The sequence below is a fragment of the Gastrolobium bilobum genome, unplaced genomic scaffold, assembly GCF_033153095.1.
Source record: "Gastrolobium bilobum isolate Gb01-03AN ecotype WA unplaced genomic scaffold, APGP_CSIRO_Gbil_v1 utg5255, whole genome shotgun sequence".
Taxonomy (NCBI): Eukaryota; Viridiplantae; Streptophyta; class Magnoliopsida; order Fabales; family Fabaceae; genus Gastrolobium; species Gastrolobium bilobum.
In genome coordinates, this window is record NW_026898528.1 from 828899 (window position 1) to 850153 (window position 21255).

Genomic DNA, 21255 nt, shown 5'->3' on the forward strand with positions numbered 1-21255 from the left:
ATCGAAGGGTCACAATATGAAAATTGAATTATGATGCAACCTGAAAAAATGTTTTTCCTTGTTTCATTACAAAATACCTTTTTCGCTTTAAATTTTATTATTTTCTTGCCTAGTTGATTTAAAACTTATATGCTTAAAAATTACTCAAATAATGTTATATAATACTTCTCTTGTAAAATGATTTTGAATGGTTGACTTTACATACTCCCGCCCCCATTGCAAACGTGTTGGTGGACTCAGGATGGCAAATCGATTCCTAGTCCCAGAATATTTTGTCCCTTTCAATTCCAACAGAACAACAGTTTTCCAAAGTAGTTGTTTTGTAGCCAACATCGGATAATGAGTTCCGAAGGCGAAGATGCATTCGCGATTGCGAGCCACTTCCATTGTCAGTCCACTAACTCCACGCGCTCGCCTCATTCACTTCCCTTCTCTCGCGCTCTCTCACTCTCTTGGTCAATGGTTTTCCATCCTCCGCCATGCCATTGCCGCTTCGGATTTTCTCCTCGGAAAGCGTGCTCATGCGCGCATCTTAACCTCCGGGCAGCACCCAGATCGTTTTCTAACGAACAACCTCATCACAATGTACGGCAAATGCGGGTCACTATCGTCAGCACGTAAACTGTTTGATATAACGCCTGACAGAGACCTCGTCACCTGGAACGCCATTCTCGCTGCCTATGCGCATGCCGGAGACACTGATGCTGAGAAAACTCAAGAGGGTTTTCACCTTTTCCGTCTTCTCCGTCAATCTGTTGTGTTGACTACTCGTCACACTTTGGCTCCTGTGTTAAAGATGTGCCTGCTCTCGGGTTCTGTCTTCGCTTCCGAGGCCTTGCATGGTTACGCCCTTAAGATTGGGTTGGAATGGGATGTGTTTGTGGCTGGGGCTTTGGTCAATATATACGCCAAGTTTCGACGAATCAGAGAGGCTCGTGTTTTGTTTGATGGGATGCCTGTAAAGGATTTGGTGCTCTGGAACGTGATGTTGAAGGCCTACGTGGAAATGAGTCTTGAGGATGAAGCGTTACTTCTCTTCTCAGCTTTTCACCGAAGTGGGCTGCGTCCAGATTACATCAGTGTCCGTACTCTTCTCGCTGCTGTTGGTAAAACTGTTTTTGAAAGGCAGGTTCGAGCTTATGCCACGAAATTGTTTCTGTGTGATGATGATTTGGATGTGATTCTGCAGAACAAGACATTGTCTCAATATCTCCAAGCTGGTGAAACTTGGGAAGCTATTGCTTGTTTTATAGATATGGTCAAATCACATGTACCATATGACAGCTTGACGTTAGTTGTGATCCTTTCTGCTGTTGCCAATGTAAACCATCTTGAACTGGGAAAACAGATTCACGGTGTTGTTGTGAGGTCGGGGTTGGATCGAGTTGTCTCTGTTGCAAATAGCCTTATAAATATGTACATTAAGGCAGGTTCTGTTTATTATGCAAAAGTAATGTTCAGTCAAATGAAAGAGGTGGATTTAATATCATGGAACACCATGATATCTGGTTGTGGACTGAATGGTTTAGAAGAGTTTTCTGTTAGCTTGTTCATTGATTTATTACGCAGTGGCTTATTTCCTGATCAGTTCACCATTGCAAGTGTTTTGAGGGCTTGCTCCTCTCTTAAAGAAGGCTACTATCTGGGTACGCAGATTCATACTCATGCAATAAAAGCTGGCATCATCTTGGATTCATTTGTTTCAACAGCTCTAATTGATGTCTATTCTAAGAGTGGAAAGATGGAGGAGGCAGAATCTCTTTTTCATATCCAAGATGTATTTGATTTGTCATGTTGGAATGCTATGATGTATGGGTACATAGTGAGTAGTAGCTATCACAAAGCATTGGGGCTCTTCAGTCTAATGCATGAAAGTGGAGAGAGAACAGATGAGATTACACTGGCGAATGCAGCTAAAGCCGCTGGATGCTTAGTGGGGCTTCAACAAGGGCAGCAAATTCATGCTGTTGTTATAAAAAGGAGGTTTAATTTAGATTTGTTTGTCATTAGTGGTATTCTGGACATGTATCTAAAATGTGGAGAGATGGAAAGTGCATACAAAGTTTTCGGTGAGATCTCTTCGCCAGATGATGTTGCATGGACTACTATGATTTCAGGATTTGTGGAAAATGGAGGCGAGGAGCGTGCTCTTTTTACATACCATCAAATGAGACTTGCTGGGGTGCAACCTGACGAGTATACCTTTGCTACCCTTGTAAAGGCTAGCTCTCTTTTAACAGCCTTGGAACAGGGGAGACAAATTCATGCAAATGTTATAAAGTTGAACTGTGCTTTTGATCCTTATGTGATGACCTCGCTTGTTGACATGTATGCCAAGTGTGGGAACATAGAAGATGCATACAGTTTATTTAAAAGAATGAACACGAGGGGTATTGCCTTGTGGAATGCCATGATAGTAGGATTAGCTCAACATGGAAATGCTGAGGAAGCCCTTTACTTTTTCAAAGATATGAAAACTAGGGGTGTAACGCCAGATAGAGTTACTTTTATCGGGGTCCTTTCTGCGTGTAGTCATTCTGGTTTGATATCCGAAGCCTATGAAAATTTTTATTCTATGCAGAAGAACTATGGAATTGAACCTGAGATTGAGCACTATTCTTGTCTTGTTGATGCCCTTAGCCGTGCGGGGTGTATACAAGAAGCTGAAAAGGTGGTATTATCAATGCCTTTTGAAGCTTCTGCTTCAATGTATAGAACTCTGCTTAATGCTTGTAGGGTTCAGGGAGACAAAGAGACGGGAAAACGTGTAGCAGAAAAGCTCTTTGCCTTGGAGCCATCTGATTCAGCTGCTTATGTTCTTTTATCCAATATATATGCGGCTGCTAACCAATGGGAAAATGTGGTGAGTGCTAGAAAAATGATGAAAAGAGTAAATGTAAAAAAAGATCCGGGGTTTAGTTGGGTAGATATGAAGAACAAGGTGCATTTGTTTGTAGCTGGCGATAGATCACATGAAGAAGCTGACATGATATATAATAAGCTGGAGTATATTATTAAGAGGATCAGAGAAGTAGGATATGTCCCTGATACAGACTTTGCACTTGCTGATATAGAAGAAGAAGATAAAGAGAGTGCTTTATATTATCATAGTGAGAAGCTAGCAATAGCTTATGGGCTCATAAAAACTCCATCATCCACCACATTAAGGGTAATTAAAAATCTTAGAGTATGTGGAGATTGCCATAATGCAATCAAATATATATCAAGGGTTTTTCAGCGAGAGATTGTTTTGAGAGATGCAAATCGATTTCATCATTTCAGGAGTGGGATTTGTTCTTGTGGTGATTACTGGTGACAATTGAATCATTCCCTGAATAATACCCCATTATTTGAGTTCACTTATGTGCGAACCATCAACTAACCCGCCTTTGTTGGCACTTCCTTTGTCATTCACTGACTTGCATGGTAGGTTCTAGGTAGAGAGAAATATATAAGATTCACATTGGATTTTGGCGTCGTCCTTTTTATTGTTTGCCATGTCATGCAATATCCTGTAATGTCACACAAATCTTTCAAAGATTAAAATCGACATCAAAATAATCTTTGTGTCAAGTTACTATAAATCAAAATAAGTAACATTTGTATCTCTTAATATTTAAAGAACTTACTTGATATCACAAATATTTTGAGGATCAAATTAATGTCAAGTAAATCTTTGGAAAACTAAATTAGTAGTTTAGTCCTAAAAGAAGTTAAAGTTTAAAGTTAATCCATGTTATATATTTTTTTATATTATGGTAATCAAGTAATACATATAGAAAATGAAAAATATTAAATATGCAAAATTGACAAAATAGATTGTACTCACTTGCCTTCACAAATGGATTGAATCATATTATATGCTCTAAATAAGTACTTCAATATTTGTGAGGTTAGCCACTTGGCCTAGGCGTGTATAGTAATTATTTTGTTATCTGACCTACTTAGGGAGAAAAATAATATTTTATTTTAGTGCTTAAGAATAGTTTCCAGGTCGAAAAACATAGTTGATAAACACATATTTTATGTTGTGTCTGTTCATTCTCTAGAATAAAAAATTAAATTCATTTTACCAAATACAATTTCTAACCATTTCTATTTCCCATACACACCTCAAGAACTTCAATACTTGCCCTTTATATATTTTAGGGTTAGCCACTCGACCTTAAAGTTAAGTATTTTTACAACCTTAATTGCTCAAAAATAAACTTTAGGCAAAAATCTAGGAAAAGTAATTATCTTAAATGCACGGACCCAGTATCCCGGATTTGCCTTTAACCAAAAATAAAAATAAAAATGTAAGCCAGTTGACATGAAAAATTGATCCAATATATATATATATATATATATATATATATATATATATATATATATATATATATATATATATATATATTATATATGAGCTTATCGTTTCTTAAACTGCTTGAGATAATCGGCTACTAAACAAAACCGTACAAAGATGAATCAATGGTGATAAAGGAAGAGAGAGAAAAAGAAAATCATAACCATTCAAAGGTGAATCAATTAATATAAGGAAATAAATAAATAAAACGACGTAGTTTTAGAGTAGCGATAGACTTATCTCAAGCTGCTTGAGAAATATTTTTTCCATATATATATATATATATAGGGTTTGCTTACCGAAGATAAGTTATCGGCAGTAAGCCCAATACGACGTCATTTTGGGGCGAAAATCATGGTGTTTTTATAATTTTAATTTATTTCAGGGTTATAATAGTCTTTATATTTATAATTTTTTAAGATTTCAATACCAAAATGACGTCGCTTTGGAAATAAATACAGATAACTTATCTGCATTAACTGCAGAAATATTTTTCTTCCCATATATATATATGGTTTACATTTCTGCAGCTGATGTACGTGTGCAACAATCAAATACTTGCCATATATATACTTGAAAGCATTAAATGCGGAGAATCATAACCATACAAAGGATGAAAGCATTAAATGTGGATAATCATAACTATACACTTGTCGTTGCTGTATGTAAAGCGGCTCCAGATATAATTTTATATGGCAAATATTCGATTGCTGCACGTAACAGTTGCAGAAATGTAAACCCCGATATATATATATATATATATATATATATATATATATATATATATATATATATATATATATATAAGAAGGTTATATGTATAAATTTTTTGTTTACAAATTATATTATGTCTGACCGATAATACACTCTTGAGTAGAGTATTACTGGTCATACATAGCGTAGTTTGTAAGTTTATAAAAAAAAAAGTTTGTCAATGTAACCCTACTTTATATATATATATATATATATATATATATATATATATATATATATATATATATATATATATATATATATATATATATATGTCACGATTGTTTTTTATTCAGTGGCATAGCCACCTTAATGGTAGGTGGGGGCTAGGCTCTAGCTAAATTTAAATTTTTTTATTTATTATGAATAGATTATCATAGAAGATGGATTATTATGGACCTTGGTAGCTAGGTGGAGTCTTGGCCCTATCTAAAAACTAAAATATATTAAAGATGAATTATTATGGATCTTTCAATGATTGAAAACGTACATGTAACAACCCACAATACATGGCCCTTTATAGATTGAAAACGCATATTTTAACAGCCCACATTACACTATGCAACAATTCTTGCTACAAAGACCATTAGTGAAAGAAAGGAGGGTGTGTTTGGTACAAGAGAAATTTTTTGGTGACCGGGAATCATGATTAATGAGAATTCAGTAGAAATTGAGTTTACTTGGAATCTTACGAAAGATGTGTTTGGTTCGCCAAAATATTACCGGGAATATTAGGTAAAAATTACTGATTCTATATTTGGTTTAGAACGAAATATGACTTGGAATATGAGGTTATTTTACAAAAATAACCCCAAACTATTTTTACTTTTGTAATTGATAGATTGGGTCTAGATTTTTATGTGTATTGGGGTATTTTTGTCTCAAAATTTATTGTTGTGCTTTCCCTTTACTTGGTATTCTGATTGGTATTCCGAATTACCATATTATTTTTGGTAATCTGAATAGTGACTTTTCTTTATAAATCAAATTACCGGTAATCCTTGGATATCCGGGAATCGTAATTTATTCCTTCTACCAAACGTGGTAATTACATTTACCAAAGAAGGATTACCGGTAATCCTCTCCAAAAACTTGAACCAAACACCCCCGGAAAGTGAAACTGCTCGGCCATTAAGCCATAATAATCATTTAAGGTCCATTCTTAAAAGGGCACCCTTCTTGTTTTCAAGCTTTTCTTCTTTTCAACGTTGTGTCTTCTTCAGCGTTGTGTCTTCTTCAGGCGTTCGCTGTCAACGCTACTTACATTCACTGTTGCGGTTACTCTCCTTAACCTCTTTCATCTGTTTTGCAGATATCTACTAAAATTTTGTTTTTTAATTAACTTTTGTTATCTAGTTTGTTGAATGTTGATTCTTTGGTTGAGGATTAGAAAGAGTGTTTTAAAGTTTTAATCTTTCGCTAGAAAATTGTAGCTTCTGTTGATTAAATAATTAAATTTCTATGCACACAAAATATTTTATTTTATCTTATTGTTTTTTGTTTGTTAGGTTTTATCAACCATCGTGCCTGAATATTATATATTTATTTGTTGTGTGCCATCACTTTTATTCAAAATGAAGGATGACTTTCTTGCAAATAATTTGGTTGTGTATATTGAAAGGGAGATTGCTGAAATATCCTTGAAGATTTTGTCAATTTAAAATAACGTCGTTTACAATTTTAGTATGCAATTTTTTTATTATAGATTAAATTGTTTATTAAATGTTATTATACATATAATTATTATATTTGTGTGTATTTATATCTTTAGGACAATGCTTAGTTCATTGCTTATTATCCTGTGGGAGGAAGTGAGATTCTTTTGTTTGGAATGCTTACTGAAAAGGTTAGTGTTTTTTTATATGTTTGCTTTGATATATAATCATTGACTATTGTTTATTTGAATTTTCAATGTTATGTGACATTATTTAGTAAATAATTTAGATAAGTATGCTAGAATTCATGGTAAATTTCCCCCTAAAAGATTTGTATAATTACGATAAATATTTTGATAATTTGATATGTTAATTTTTTTTGCCCCGACTATAATTAAATTCTGGCTCTGGAACTATTTTTACTAGTTCAAGTTATCATCTTAATTTTGACCGTCGATCCCACTTATGTCTAATGCCTCCGATTTATTTGTATGAGAACCATTAGATATATAGAAGTAAATAATCATTAAGATTGGATAGAAAACTTCTTGTTCTTAAGTAATTGTAAGTTGATCTTGCTCTACCTTAGTGTTTGAAGAGGGGTACTATTTAGGTTTGGATAATTCCCCTTATGTAGAATCATTCAACCTACCGGCAACAATCGTGCAGTAGATGGATTACAAGTATGCAAAGTTACCCCTTATAGAAGTAAATTAATGATTGAGATTGGATAGAAAACTTATTGTTTTTAAGTAATTGTAAGTTAATCTTGCCCTGTCTTAGTGTTTAAAGATGTGTATAATTCAAGTTTGGATAATTCCCCAGCCTGTTGGCAACAATCGTGCAGTAGATGGATTACAAGCAGGGGTGTAAATGGGTCATACTAGGCCAAGTTTTGACTTTGATATCCTAAACTTATGTAAAATATTTAGAGTCTATACTGACCTATTAGCCTATTAAAGACTTGATTAATAGGCCTGACCTATGTCTATTATAAAAAATTAAAAAACCTAACACAACCTGCAAGGCCTACTAAGTTACAAATAAAAGTTTATAGGCCCAAACCAAATTAAAATATAAAAGATAAAATTTCTCATTCACAAAGATCACATGAAATAATATTTTCATTAACAACACATGATATAATGTTCATAAAGATCACATGAAAATTTCATGAAACAATGTTCTTAAATTTTTTTTATCACAAAGATCAATGGCAATTTCATTAAAATTCTCAAATAGTTTTTTAACAAGATCACAATTCACAAAGACCCTTAAGTAATGTTCATAACAACACATGAAATATCATTTTTATGATTTTTTTATTTGTTCTTGGCAACCTTCACAATCTTTTAGTGAGCATTCTTCTTGTCGTTTTCTTACTTTGATTGATCATTTTCTTTTTGCGTCACTTAAACATCACCTTGAAAATTATTTCATGATATCAGAAAATTATTAAATATAAATACTTATTATTTACTAAAATAACATCAATCATATTACTTTGAAAATTAATGTTAGAAATCATGATATCATAAAATGTCTTTAAGTAAATAAGTATGCAAAATTAGAACTAACGCATACAATAAAACTCTGTAACAACTCCTGGCGGCATGGAGTACTTGCAATCCAGATGAGATGGTTCGGCTCGTGGCTTGCAGCTTTTCTATAGTAGTCTCAGATCTCTGCACTCTACAGTCCTAGATGGTCTAGCTACAGAATTGAAGCTCTTGGATCCATTTTTCAAAATCTTTAAGAATGTTATGTTTATGTTGAGTAGTATGTGTGATCCAAGCAATGATAAATTGAGAGACCTCAATGTAATGTTGTACTTTCTATTCCTTGCTTTCATCTGTTCTAAAGCAGATTCCATCCTGCACAACTTTAGAATTGGGTAAGAATGAATTTCTCTCTAGCAATTTTATTAGGCTAGAAAGAAACAATAGATTAAGTAGGTTAAATGTGATCATCGCCCTTTTAAGTCGGTTTTCCTGAGAGATTGAGACATCTTATCTATCCCTTCCAAAACCTTTATATCATCTGCTCTGAAAAAAATAGTACCAATGGTTAATTATATGGTTAAGAAAATATTTTTTTGGGATATCGGGCGATGGGGTAAGAAATATATATACATATGTAATGATTCCACTACTAGAAAACACCTGTATAGCGATGATAATTGCTATGAAAATTCCGTCATTAATTTCATCATCGCTACTACTTTCTATTGCAAATTCGTTTGCGAGGGAATTTGTGACGGAAAGTAGTAGTGAGGATGAAATTAGCAATGAAATTTCCATAACATTTTCGTCGCTATACAGATTTTTTTTAGTAGTGTTCCTTGAGTTTCTTGAGAATATTTTATATAGTTCCTTTTTTATTGCTTGAAGGTTGTTCTTTGTGTCTGTGAAAGCATATTTCATTTTATTACCAATTTGTGTTGCGTGAGCACACACTGTGTGTGATTGTTCTTACTTTTATAGTGATATTAAATTTTTAAGTAGTGATATATGAGTAGGGTTATATTGACAAATTTTTTTTTTACAAACTTATAAACTACACTATGTCTAACCGGTAATACTCTACTCAAGAGTGTATTACCGGCCAGACATAGTGTATTTTGTAAGAGTTTATAAACAAAAAATTTATAAATATAACCTTCTTCATGATATATGATGAACTAAAATTTCTTTGTATGAAATCTTTTTGGATGTATACGCATGTTTGTCTGCGTTAAAAACTGATAAGATTCCTTATAGAAGGTAATCTAAATATGTGCATGGTCAAAAAATTGAATTTCTTGAGTCAAAGAAACATATTCTATAGAGAAGATGAGGCAAAGGGACACCATTTGCAGAATACAGAGTAGTTTTGATAAATAGAAAAATTTATGCTTATGAAAATATCTTGGCTGAAAATATTATGTATATTTGTGGTGTCAAGACTATTTTAAACTAGTACGATGTTAATATTATTCACTACATTTTTTTGAGAAAAAATTTTTAATTGCTCTTTTCACTGAGATAAATATCTCATTCAGTGTCTATTTTCAAAATATAGAGGACAGATCTAAAGTAGATGACATTTGAATCCAGGCAGAAATATTATCCAATAAAGTCTATGTTTTATTTTGTTGTAAAAATTTGTACTAGACCATAATTAACTTTTAGTTGTAGCATTTGTATTTTGTAAATGGGACTTAGTACCTTATGTTGATTTAATGATGTGTACTTTTACATAAAGTCGATAAAACTTATATTCCAAATCTTCTTTATAATATAAATGTATAATTGGTTCACTTTTTCTGTAGTTACTGCAGATAACTTAACTGCAGTAAGTCCAATACGACGTCGTTTTAGGGCGAAAATCATGATATTTTTGTAATTTTAATTTATTTCAGGGTTATAATAATCTTTATATTCATAATTTTTTAAAATTTCAATACCAAAACGATGTTGCTTTGAAAATAAATACAAATAATTTATCTGCATTAATAACAGAAATATTTTTCCCATGTATAATTAGAGTTCAGAGTACCTAAATAATTCTCTCGGTTAATAATTGAAGGATTAAAGGATTTCAAATCCTTGTTAATGTGTCTTCCTTCAAACAACTGAGGGGCAAAACAGAAAATAACCGTTGTCAATGATCTTGTTATATAGAAGTTCTGCATTTACTTCCGTGTTCATAAATTTTAATATAAGTTTGCTTATTTAATATTTTTGTAAAAAGGAGATAAATATACATTTTTTTTAACAAGAGAGGATCATATATAAATTTAACACAGATAATTTATTCTAACTAAGTTGTTATTTAAAATGCCACGTGGGAAAAATCCTTTCCTGAGCATACTTGCAGAAAATAACCTCCAAAATCAGTGTCTTGGACCCGCGGGATGGTCTTGCTAGGCTAATCCAAAGGGATGCCTTGCAAGACCCCACACACTTTACTTTTGAGAGTATTTAATTCCTTAATACACGTGTTACCTCACTTAATCAATCATCCTTTCCATCGATTAACTCAATGTTACTTTGTCAAATTCTCTTCACTGTTGCGTAAGGGAGTGAATCTTCTCATTTCTCATGTGAAAAAGTGATCACGTGGTTATGTTTTTTATCACAACTACTCATTTAAAAGTTATATACTTTTTTCTTTCTTATCTCATCATGAATAAATGGTTGTGATCAAAAAACATGACTACATGATCACTTTTTCACATGAGAAAGTTCATCCCGTTGCGACCTCCCCTATCCTCAATTCACCCAAGGCAATGATGTGAGTTTATGTAATTTATATCTTTATAAAATAATTATACCTCAAAACATATACATGAATAACGACTTCAGCTTTATCAACATCTCACCCTCGCACCAATTTTATGCCATCTGAATCCGCGATAAGCCTTGTATCATTTTTACAGGTATCCTATTGGAGATTGAATTTACAAATTAGAAGCCTAATTGTGCTGAATCATCCAAATAGTTGTTGATGTTTGTCAATAATGATATGCAAAAAGCATGCGTGGCTATTGATGATCCGAGTGGCAAGTTTAACATTCATGAATACAAATGTGGCTGCAAACTTGTGTGTGGAAATTCAGAGGACAGTCAGCAGAAGAATAAATTGTCATGATCATGTATCCAAAAATAAATAAAAATAAAAATAAAAATTGTCATGATCACGAAAAATTTACTCTTACAGCCACGCTTTATTTATCATATTATATCAATAAAATTTATTCCTCGTGACAAGGACAATAAATTCTGCGTGCTTTACCTGCCCTCCTATATATATATATACACGTGTTCTTGTTGAGGTTCGATTGGTTGTTACTGTTACTGTAACTAAAAAATCACATTATTACATTAACTAAAAAACGAAACCAGAATAACATGGACTCATCAAACCACAACCTAAACCAGAATCAGATACGTAGTGATTCTCTCAAGCCATCCTTCCATGAGTTCCATCACTTAGACTCAAAACCCAAAGCAGGGTTGCATACAGGCTCTGGTAAGACCTTGATAGCTGTTTTGCTGATTATTTTGTTACCTTTGGTTATAAATAGTGCTGAAATATTTCTTTTAATTTGAATTTTGCAATTACATCTAACATATTAACTTTTTTATTTTGTTTTTGATAATGACATCTAGCATATAATTTTGGAAAAGATAATGTATTATACTGCTCAGGCCTAAGACTTCCCAAACTCTAGTGCATATTTCAAATATCCGTTGCAAGTTTTTCTTAAAGATAATTTTTCATCCTTTTTGCCACTATATGAACCACTGTACTAGATTTAACAATGTTGTGACAACAGGAATTACCGTTTATGTGTGGCACCTTTCTTTGGTGGCATAGAAGTTGACAGGATGCTGCAAGAAATATTTGTTTATTAGAGGAAAATAGATTTTGTATTTGTTTTAGAGTTTTGCATCTATCATTTAACATGACCACAACAATTTTACTACACACACAATATTTTGTGGGACCCACAATTTTGAAACCCAAAAAAAAAAAGCACTCTGACACGTAAAATGAATCTCTATAAATAACACAATCACTTTTCCTAAAACATAACTCTTATAAAATCATTTGTTTTATGGGCAAATTACTTCTTCCTGCTACTGCACGAGAAGAGAATTGATTGCGGCTGAGAATTTAAAAATTGTGTCAGGAAATATTTTATTTTTTTATTTTGCCTAAAAACAGTGAGACACGTAATCTTGTTTCTGTCGCAAGATATCAGCAATTTTGCAGCAACAGAAAATGTTTTATTCCCTTATTTTATTTGGAAAAATATATAGACACCTGGAATTCTACATTATTTTGGCAAGTTTAATATATAGATTTTGAAATAACCATTGTGAACTTTCTAAAATCTGACAAAGACTTTTCTATCCGCCAGTAAATGTTGTTTGAATTAGCGGTAAGCGAAATATCATGCAGTAATCCATTATATGTATGATTTATTTTATTTTATTTTAAAATAAATTATGATAAAATTAGTTTCATGTTTGGATGGACATATTATTGAAAATCGATTTCAAGATAATATATTTTGTTTTGATTGTATAAAAAATTACTTCTATTTAGTAAATTACCAAAAGTATGAAATGATTTAAAGTATTATTTGTTGGAGGGTAAAAAAGTATTTTTGAGTCAAAGTTGTGAAACAATCAAGAATCAATTACAAAAAGTGCATAAGATTCATATATCATGATGTACTCACATAAAAAGATGTGTTTCACTTTTTCTTTTTTTTACTTTTTTAAAAATTGGTGGGTCCCATTTAATTTATCTCATAACATAAAATAACTTCTCTCCTATAACGTGTGAGAAGTAAATCCTTTAAAAAAACTTGAAATGATAACTTCTAGAAAAAAACTATTTTTACTCAAAAAAAAAAAAAAAAATTCAACTTTTTGTCTTTTTTTTTTGTATATATCTTTTTGTCTTTCTACCCAAACATTTTGCCAGCGAGTGAAAGCACAGCTTTTATGATGAAAAAGAGAGAGGCTGTTATCCATGATTATTAAGCATTCCAAACAAATGCACTTAATCTAGAATCTTTCATCCCTTAATACATATGGTAGTCTTTCATTTCTGCATTATTTTTTTACAAAAAAAAAATAAAAAAAAATTGTAAAGCAAATGAGTTGGTGGTGCTTTTACTCTAAGCTGCCATGTATTTTTATTCAGGGACCTGCAAATGTTTGTTTTATGTCATCCAAAGTATTCTGTTACTTGTGCTGATACATTTTGATTTTGCTTTGCTTTTGGCATTTGAAGGAACAACAAAAAGAAAGGAGTTGCATGGCACAACCAGCATTCGTGCATTATGTGGTACTTGGGGAGACAAATTTGATGGAGTCAAATTTAATGCCTATAGATTTGATTTCACATGCAATATTGTTAGTGAAATTTACTCTGCATTTGTTCTTCTGGTTGAGTCAAAGCTTGATGATGATGTGGGGAATATGAAATTAGATCTTCATTTGATCTCAAAGACTGTGAAGGCTTCGGTCTCTGCATGTGGACAAGTTGATTTGGATGCTGAACAGGTATAAAAATAAGGTTTGATCTGAAGTAGGATAGAGCATTAATCTGATTTTCTTCTGAAAGTTAATTTGACCCTTTGTTGTGTGTTCTCTGCTAGATGATTAGAGCAAAATGCTTCCATGAGCTTTTTTTCAATGGTTTGTTTGGGAGATTGATTCTTAGGTCCAAATCAGAAAGAGGGAAATGGGAATTTTTACTTCAGGAAGACACAGAAACATTGTGGAGCCCTAATAACTTGTATTTGCTTCTACCACTTGAGAAATTGAATGATATATCTAAAGGATCTTTACAAATAAACTGGAGTGGAATCAATTCTTGCACCTCTACTATTGAATATTTAAGGAGGAAATTTTTTTTGGTTGGTGGAGATTGTAATGATAACAGCAAAATCACATCACCTTGTGATACCAGATCATCAGATGAGGAATGTGAAGGCACAAACAAGATTCACTTTGCGAATTGTGTGCTTGATGTTAATAATCTAAAAGATATGGTAGTTTTGGCCATTCACACCGGGAGAATATATTGTATTATTGAAGTAGCCATCAACTTATTCGCTGATAGTCCTTTTGATAATAGAAGCAATGGAAAGTCCGTGGAGGATTGCATAACCTTCTCGGATTATTACAACAAAAGGTGCATAATTTGCCTCATCCATCTTCCTACTGTTTTTCTCTCACTTCTACTGCCCTGCCATTCCTAGATTATCATTGTAGTTGACTAAACAACTCGATGTCGATCAGGTATGGGATTACGCTGAGACATCCTGGACAGCCTTTGTTGCTGTTGAAGCAGAATCATAATCCACACAATCTTCTTTTGAACTTCCACGAGGAAGGTCAGTTGTTCCTAATTGAAGCTTTCATCTTATGGCACTTAATGCCTTTTGAAGTTTCTGTAGTATGATTGCAAAGAATTTTCATTTATTACATTTTACCCAATGAGGATTCGAAACGATTGACAGACTGTTATCATTAGCGAGTTTTCCTTTAGTCCATGTCAGTCTTCTTCAAATCTTGGTGGTAGTTTCATGTATACTTCTTCTTAGTTCCCATCCAGCAATGCATTCTTCACATTCATTTACTACAATTCCCGTTCAAGGTTAGCAGCAAGAAAAATGAGAACTTGTTATGTCATAAGAGATTGATTTATCTCAATCAATTAGTTATATTTCAAATTATTGTATTTCCATCAATTAAGGATAGCCATCAATTTGTTTCTATCAATAAGCTGGAACAATATGTGTACTGTACAAGGTTTGGCAAGGTTCACAAGGGCAAAAAAAAGACGAGCGTGAGTTTTTTAGAATCTTAAGGAGGTGAAGTGAAATTCACTAAAACTCATGGAGGGAAAGTGCAGGGTTTTAAACTTTGTGCTTGATGTTGAATTTCAGAATTAGGTTAGGTAACTTGTAATTTACAGGTTACACAAATAATGATCATGAAGTTGATGACAGTGACAGTGTTAGTGGTTAGGATGGAGGTTTTTAAACTTGGTGTATTGATGTTAAATTTCTGAACTTTGGTTAGGTAAATTTTAATTTAGACAAATAATGATCATGAAATGGTAGAGAGTGACAGTGTTAGTGGTTAGGGTGTAGATAAAGTGTAGTACATACACATTCCAAGACCACATCAAAGTAAGTTTGCATATATTTATTATGTTGTAACAAATTGAAAATGTGCTGGCAATGTAAGTGCAGTATATATGAAATTTTGATTATGATATTTCTTGGTGTTGAGTAGATGCAGGGTACAAGTCATCACAAATTGGCCAGGTAATCCCAAAGGTGCCCACGCAAGTTCACATTCCACCTGAGCTTCTATGCATTCTTGATGTTAAAAGTGATGTGTTGAAGTCACTGTACTTGCTACCATCTGTGATGTACCGTATTGAATCTTTCATGTTATCCAGTCAGCTTAGAGAAGAGATAAATGGTCAGACTAGCAATTTCGACATACATAGCTCCCTGGTGTGTCCTATATAATCCGATTTTGTGGATAAGATGCACCCTTTTTATTTCTGTTTTCAGCATGATTATCTTATGCATCTTTTCTTTTATATCAATGTACGTAGATTCTAGAAGCACTTACAACTTTAAGATGTTGTGAAAATTTTTCAATGGAACGTCTTGAGTTGCTAGGAGATTCTGTTTTGAAATATGTGGTGAGTTGTCACCTCTTTCTTAAATATCCCAAGAAACATGAAGGAGAATTATCTGGCAAACGATCACGAGCTGTTTGTAATGCAACCTTACATAAACTGGGAACAGATCATAAATTACAGGTAGTCTTTACTATGGTTATTATTATTGTTTTTCGATACTGTCAAGGAATTAGTTCACCTCTAAGTGTAGCCACTCATGACCAATTGATGAAAATTTCATACCATATTGATGCCAGATTATGTTGCCATTTTATCTAACAGGGATATATCCGAGACTCCGCATTTGAACCACGCCGTTGGGTTGCTCCAGGACAGCGCTCTATACACACTGTTCATTGTGATTGTGGGTTGGAAACCCAAGAAGTGCCTTTAGACGTAAAATTCCATACTGAAGATCCAAAAGTTGTGGTTGGGAGTCTCTGTGACAGGGGTCACCGCTGGATGTGCTCAAAGACTATTGCTGACTGTGTTGAAGCTTTGATAGGAGCATACTATGTGGGTGGTGGACTGATTGCTTCACTTCATGTAATGAAATGGCTAGGGATTGATGCTAAGCTTAAACCATCCTTGGTTGATGAAGCTATCACTGCTGCATCTCTGCACACATTTGTGCCAAAAGTAAATGAGATTGCAAGACTTGAAAAGAAAATTGGGTACAAATTTTCTGTCAAGGGACTTTTACTAGAGGCAATCACACATTTGTCCGAGACAGAACTTCGGATTGGCTGCTGTTATGAGGTAACTATGAAGTTTTATATATTCCTTTCACGAAAGAACTCCTCATCATTTGTACTTTATAAAATATTTAACATATGAAAGTTTCTTAATATTATACTTCTACAAAACTTATTGAATTTCTTGGCAGAGGCTTGAATTTCTTGGTGATTCAGTACTGGACCTGCTTATCACTTGGTATCTTTATCAGAGTCACACAGATATTGATCCAGGAGAGTTAACTGACTTGCGATCGGCTTCTGTCAACAATGAAAATTTTGCTCAAGTTGCTGTTAAACGAAAGCTTCACAAGCACCTTCTGCATAAATCAGAATTATTACGGAGCCAGATATCAGAATATGTGAAGATCATTTCTAAATCAGATAACAACACCAGATCACTCCCAGGGATCAAAGCTCCCAAGGTTAGTTCTTAGAGTGATTATTATGGTTAATTCTTTTACCATATAGAGTTATTTATATCCTTGTTATTAGAATTTCTCTTATCAAATAGTTAAAACTAAATTTAAATCAAATTACTCAAATCTAACCAAATTTGAGTGGATTTCTGTATACACATAACTTAAATCAAATGGATTTCAAAATCAAATCAGTTACTATTTTTTAACTTTACAAATAAAGAATCTCATTTATAAATAAAATCAATTCCTAAAATATGCGATTCCAAACATAGACCTAACACTTCTTTTTCTAAGTTGCATCATTGTTATTTTTGTTATAAATGACGCAGGCACTTGGAGATCTAGTAGAAAGTATTGCTGGAGCTATACTAATTGATACCAAGCTCAATCTAGACGAAGTGTGGAAGGCTTTCAACCCTTTATTATCTCCCATTGTTACTCCTGATAATCTCGAGTTGCCTCCATTCCGTGAACTAAATCAATTATGTGACTCGCTCGGGTACTTTGTAAAAGTAAAAGAATACAATGAAAAGAAGGGATCCATGGAGCATGTTGAGCTTAGTGTACAGTTGCCAAATGCCCTGTTGGTTCAAGAGGGAAAGGGGCCAAATAAAAAAACTGCAAAAGGGGAAGCTGCTTTTCATTTGTTGAAGGAACTTGAGGTTTGTTGTTCTCTTCTCAATGTCTCTAGGAATTTGCTTTTAATTCTTCTTCAATCCTAAGGTTTTCTAGAATCTACGAGTATATATTCTTTGCTTTATCTACACAGGTTGTCATAATCTGGGTCAGTGAAGAGTTTATTAACATATAATGTTTGTATTCATCTCATGCTTAGCTTTAGACTTAGAACTTAAGTTAATTTTTGAGAACTCACTGAGCCATATTTCTTTTTGTTGAATAAGCTAATAGATGCTTCTATGGAAAAATTAGTCAAAATTGTTCCTGATCATAGGTAACTAATAATACTAGTAAATATTTAGATAAACTATAGAAACATGCACAACTAAACATATAGGATGGAGAAAAATAAAATCCCAAAATTGATCATGCCTAAAATCTCACAGAAGAAAACATCTAATGGACCAAGAGAACAAAGTCCCTAAAATATTTCGCCTGCCTTTCTCCCTTGTTAGTTTTTAATTTCATCTCCTCCAAGTGTCAAACTTTGGTATAGCCTAGCTTCTTTAACTGAAAAAGAGGCCGCAGGATAGAATTTCATATCGAATAACGAGATAAAAATAAATGGCTAGTGTCTAGTTTTGCACTAAACACAGAAATGAACCATCAGAAAATTATTCACATATTATTGCTGTCCACCTTACCAGCACTGCTTCTATTGAAATGAAAAAGATTATCTTGGAAGGGCTTTAGATTTTTTATGTGAAACTTGGTTTGTAGAGTTGATTAGTTAATTTTTGTTGTTATTGCATGCTACTGCTATCCTTATTAGTATCTATTTTTCTTTGACCACTTGGGTTATACTTGTGATAATACAGAAGAGGGGAATTTCATATGGTAGTTGCATGTCCAAGAGAAAAAGAGATAATCCTGACAATCTCTGTGATTCATCTTATCTCAAAATGGATTTTGGTATTTTCCCTGATCTAACTGGTGGACAATCCTCAAAGCCAGTGGTACATAAAAGGTCGAAATTGGATGAAACTAACTTAACTGCAAGTGCATCTACTGGTTTTTTGCCTCTCAAAGCCTCTTCTGGTGAAGCCTCCGATTTTAATGCTTCCATTCCAGGTTTGTACCATCAATTTTGTTTTGATTTTGATAGCAAATCTTGTCTTCACAATAACATAACGTGGGAGAATTTTCTCTTATGCTTCTTTTTATGGCTTGTTTTACTCCTCCACTCCCATCTTTCTCTGTCCCTCCCTCTGCTCTATCCTTCAACTGATGCATTCACATCTATTGTGTTTCACTTATGGAAATTATTGAAAATTGAAGTGCTATCGTTATTTGCATCCTCTTATGTGCAGTTTTCTTTTGCCCATTTGATCAATGCATATACTTTTTGGTGTGTTTAAAATTTTCGTGAAGAATGGAAAACTATCAGTTATTTAGTTCTGTGAGACATCTGAATTATTTATTAATGATTGCTCTCCTTCTGTAACATCTATAAAATCTAACCATAAACTGCAAAGAATGTAGTTAGAAGCTAGTTTGATAAATGATTTAGTTCCAATTTCAAAGCAAATGTTTTTTATTTCCAGCTTAATGTGGAAAGAAGAGAGGGAAATAAAATAGGTATAGATTGCTCGTCGTTAAGTAGGTAGAAGTCCAATTCAGATATCATCATATTTGTTTTCATGGTTCATTTTTATCTTTGTGGAATATAGTTATAGGGTGATGCAAGTTCCGAGACATTGCTTAGAGTTCTCTCCACCTGTCTTCTTTTGGCATTTTAAACCCTTGACTTTAGAAGTAGTAGATTCCTTGTCCTTTTCAATTCCAGGGGCAAGGAGTTTACTTTATGACTACCTATAAACTCACTTGATTTTGGATTCATTTTATGCAGTTATTGAATCAATTAGCATGAAGAAGGGAGGACCCCGAACCACACTGTATGAACTGTGCAAGAGACTACAGTGGCCATTGCCTGCATTTGATTCAACTGAATATAAAGACAGGTGAATCCTCCAATTTGTACTTTCAATCATTCATTTCACATACTCTCTGTGAACATCTTTAATGCTAATTATATATCCATATTTTCTTGTTTCTAATATGAATTAGGGGGAATAAAAGAAAGCATGATGAATCTTTTTTCCTTGGGGAAAGTTGCGTAAATCAATTTTTTTACACCAACTTCACATGATGCATTTCTACTATTGGTTTAATATGGAAAAATGATATTTTTTAAATGATATTATTATTTGAATATTGCATGTCATGTTATGTGGTTTAACAGATGTGATGTCCAAATATGAATATTTGGTAAATTTATAACGTATTAATCTGATAGAGTATCGTTTGTAACAGAACTCAATTTGAATCCTGTGAAGACCTGGGAAGAAGCAAGGGACATAACTGTTTTGTGTCTAAAATTACTTTATGCATACCCAATGATGGTAATATAGAATGTGAAGGAGAAGCTAGAAGTGATAAGAAGAGCTCATGTGATTCTGCTGCTGTTCAAATGCTTTATGAGCTACAACGACTGGGAAAACTTAAGATTGGTGATCCCTAATCTTTCTTCCTTTTAGAGTCCATCCCATGGCAAAGAAAGGAAAAGGAAGGGAGAGTATAAGTGAATGGTTTTTTTTTTTGGAAATTGTTCTAAGGTATCCCCAAGCCAAAAGCCAAGGACTAATTCCCTCGAGACGGAGAGATGATCATGGATACAAGCTTTTTTCAACAAAACCTTTTCTATACACACTGCCAGAGATCGACTTTGTGGCCACAAAAGATACTACTGTTTTGTACAACAACTTCATTCTTCCATGAATTCATTTTTCCTCGAGAGTGGTTACGCAATTAAAAGTAATCCTTTCTTTCATAAATTTCTTCCTAGTGAAAGTGAGTTTGATCACGAGTCTTTTGGACTTTTAAGTATGTATTAGAAATGATACCTTAGGTTTTGGTTTTGAAATCAGGACCAATTTGTTTTTATCTCATGTTCAGTTCCTATTTTGGAATTGCGGATTTTATGTTAAGTGGTATAAGTGTTGAATAGGTTGATAAAAGTTACAGAAATGTAGATTTATAAAATTATAAACGTTTGTTATTATATTTGTAATTTTTATTATCATAGTTTAAAAATTGTTAGATATTTAAAAGCAGCAAGCCGACATGTACAGGAATCAATCGTTTTCAAGGAAGGCGATATGATGTAGATCCACATTAGGAAGGAACATTTTCCGCTAACAAGATTGACAAGCTACCTAGAGTTGATGGTCCCTTCAGAGTGCTCGAGAAGATCAACAACAATGCTTACAAGATTGAATTTCTTGGGGAATACAATGTCTTTAGTACTTTCAATGTTGCTGGCTTGTCTCTTTATCATGATGGTGAGGAAGGCATACCCTACGAGAGTAACCATGAAGACCCATTAGATTCGAGGACGAATCTTCTTTTGGCAGAGGAGGATGATGCACCTGGGTGACTGACTTGGATAAACTCAAATTTGG

General features: G+C 33.3%; 2 protein-coding genes across 2 annotated transcripts; both read left to right on the forward strand.

Annotated features, from left to right (window-relative positions):
* Positions 1-358: 358 nt before the first annotated feature.
* On the forward strand, positions 359-3378 carry LOC133317124 (pentatricopeptide repeat-containing protein At4g33170). Its single transcript, XM_061518948.1, has one exon. The coding sequence runs from the start codon at positions 359-361 to the stop codon at positions 3314-3316; it is 2958 nt and encodes a 985-aa protein (XP_061374932.1). The 3' UTR covers positions 3317-3378.
* Positions 3379-11645: 8267 nt separating this feature from the next.
* LOC133317125 (endoribonuclease Dicer homolog 3-like) lies at positions 11646-20799 on the forward strand. Its single transcript, XM_061518949.1, has 12 exons — positions 11646-11766; positions 13546-13817; positions 13913-14451; positions 14559-14653; positions 15561-15787; positions 15892-16101; positions 16243-16719; positions 16847-17119; positions 17446-17778; positions 18613-18865; positions 19644-19755; positions 20108-20799. Exons 1-12 carry the CDS (start codon positions 11646-11648, stop codon positions 20313-20315), a joined length of 3120 nt encoding a protein of 1039 aa, XP_061374933.1. The 3' UTR covers positions 20316-20799.
* The last annotated feature ends 456 nt before the right edge of the window (positions 20800-21255 follow it).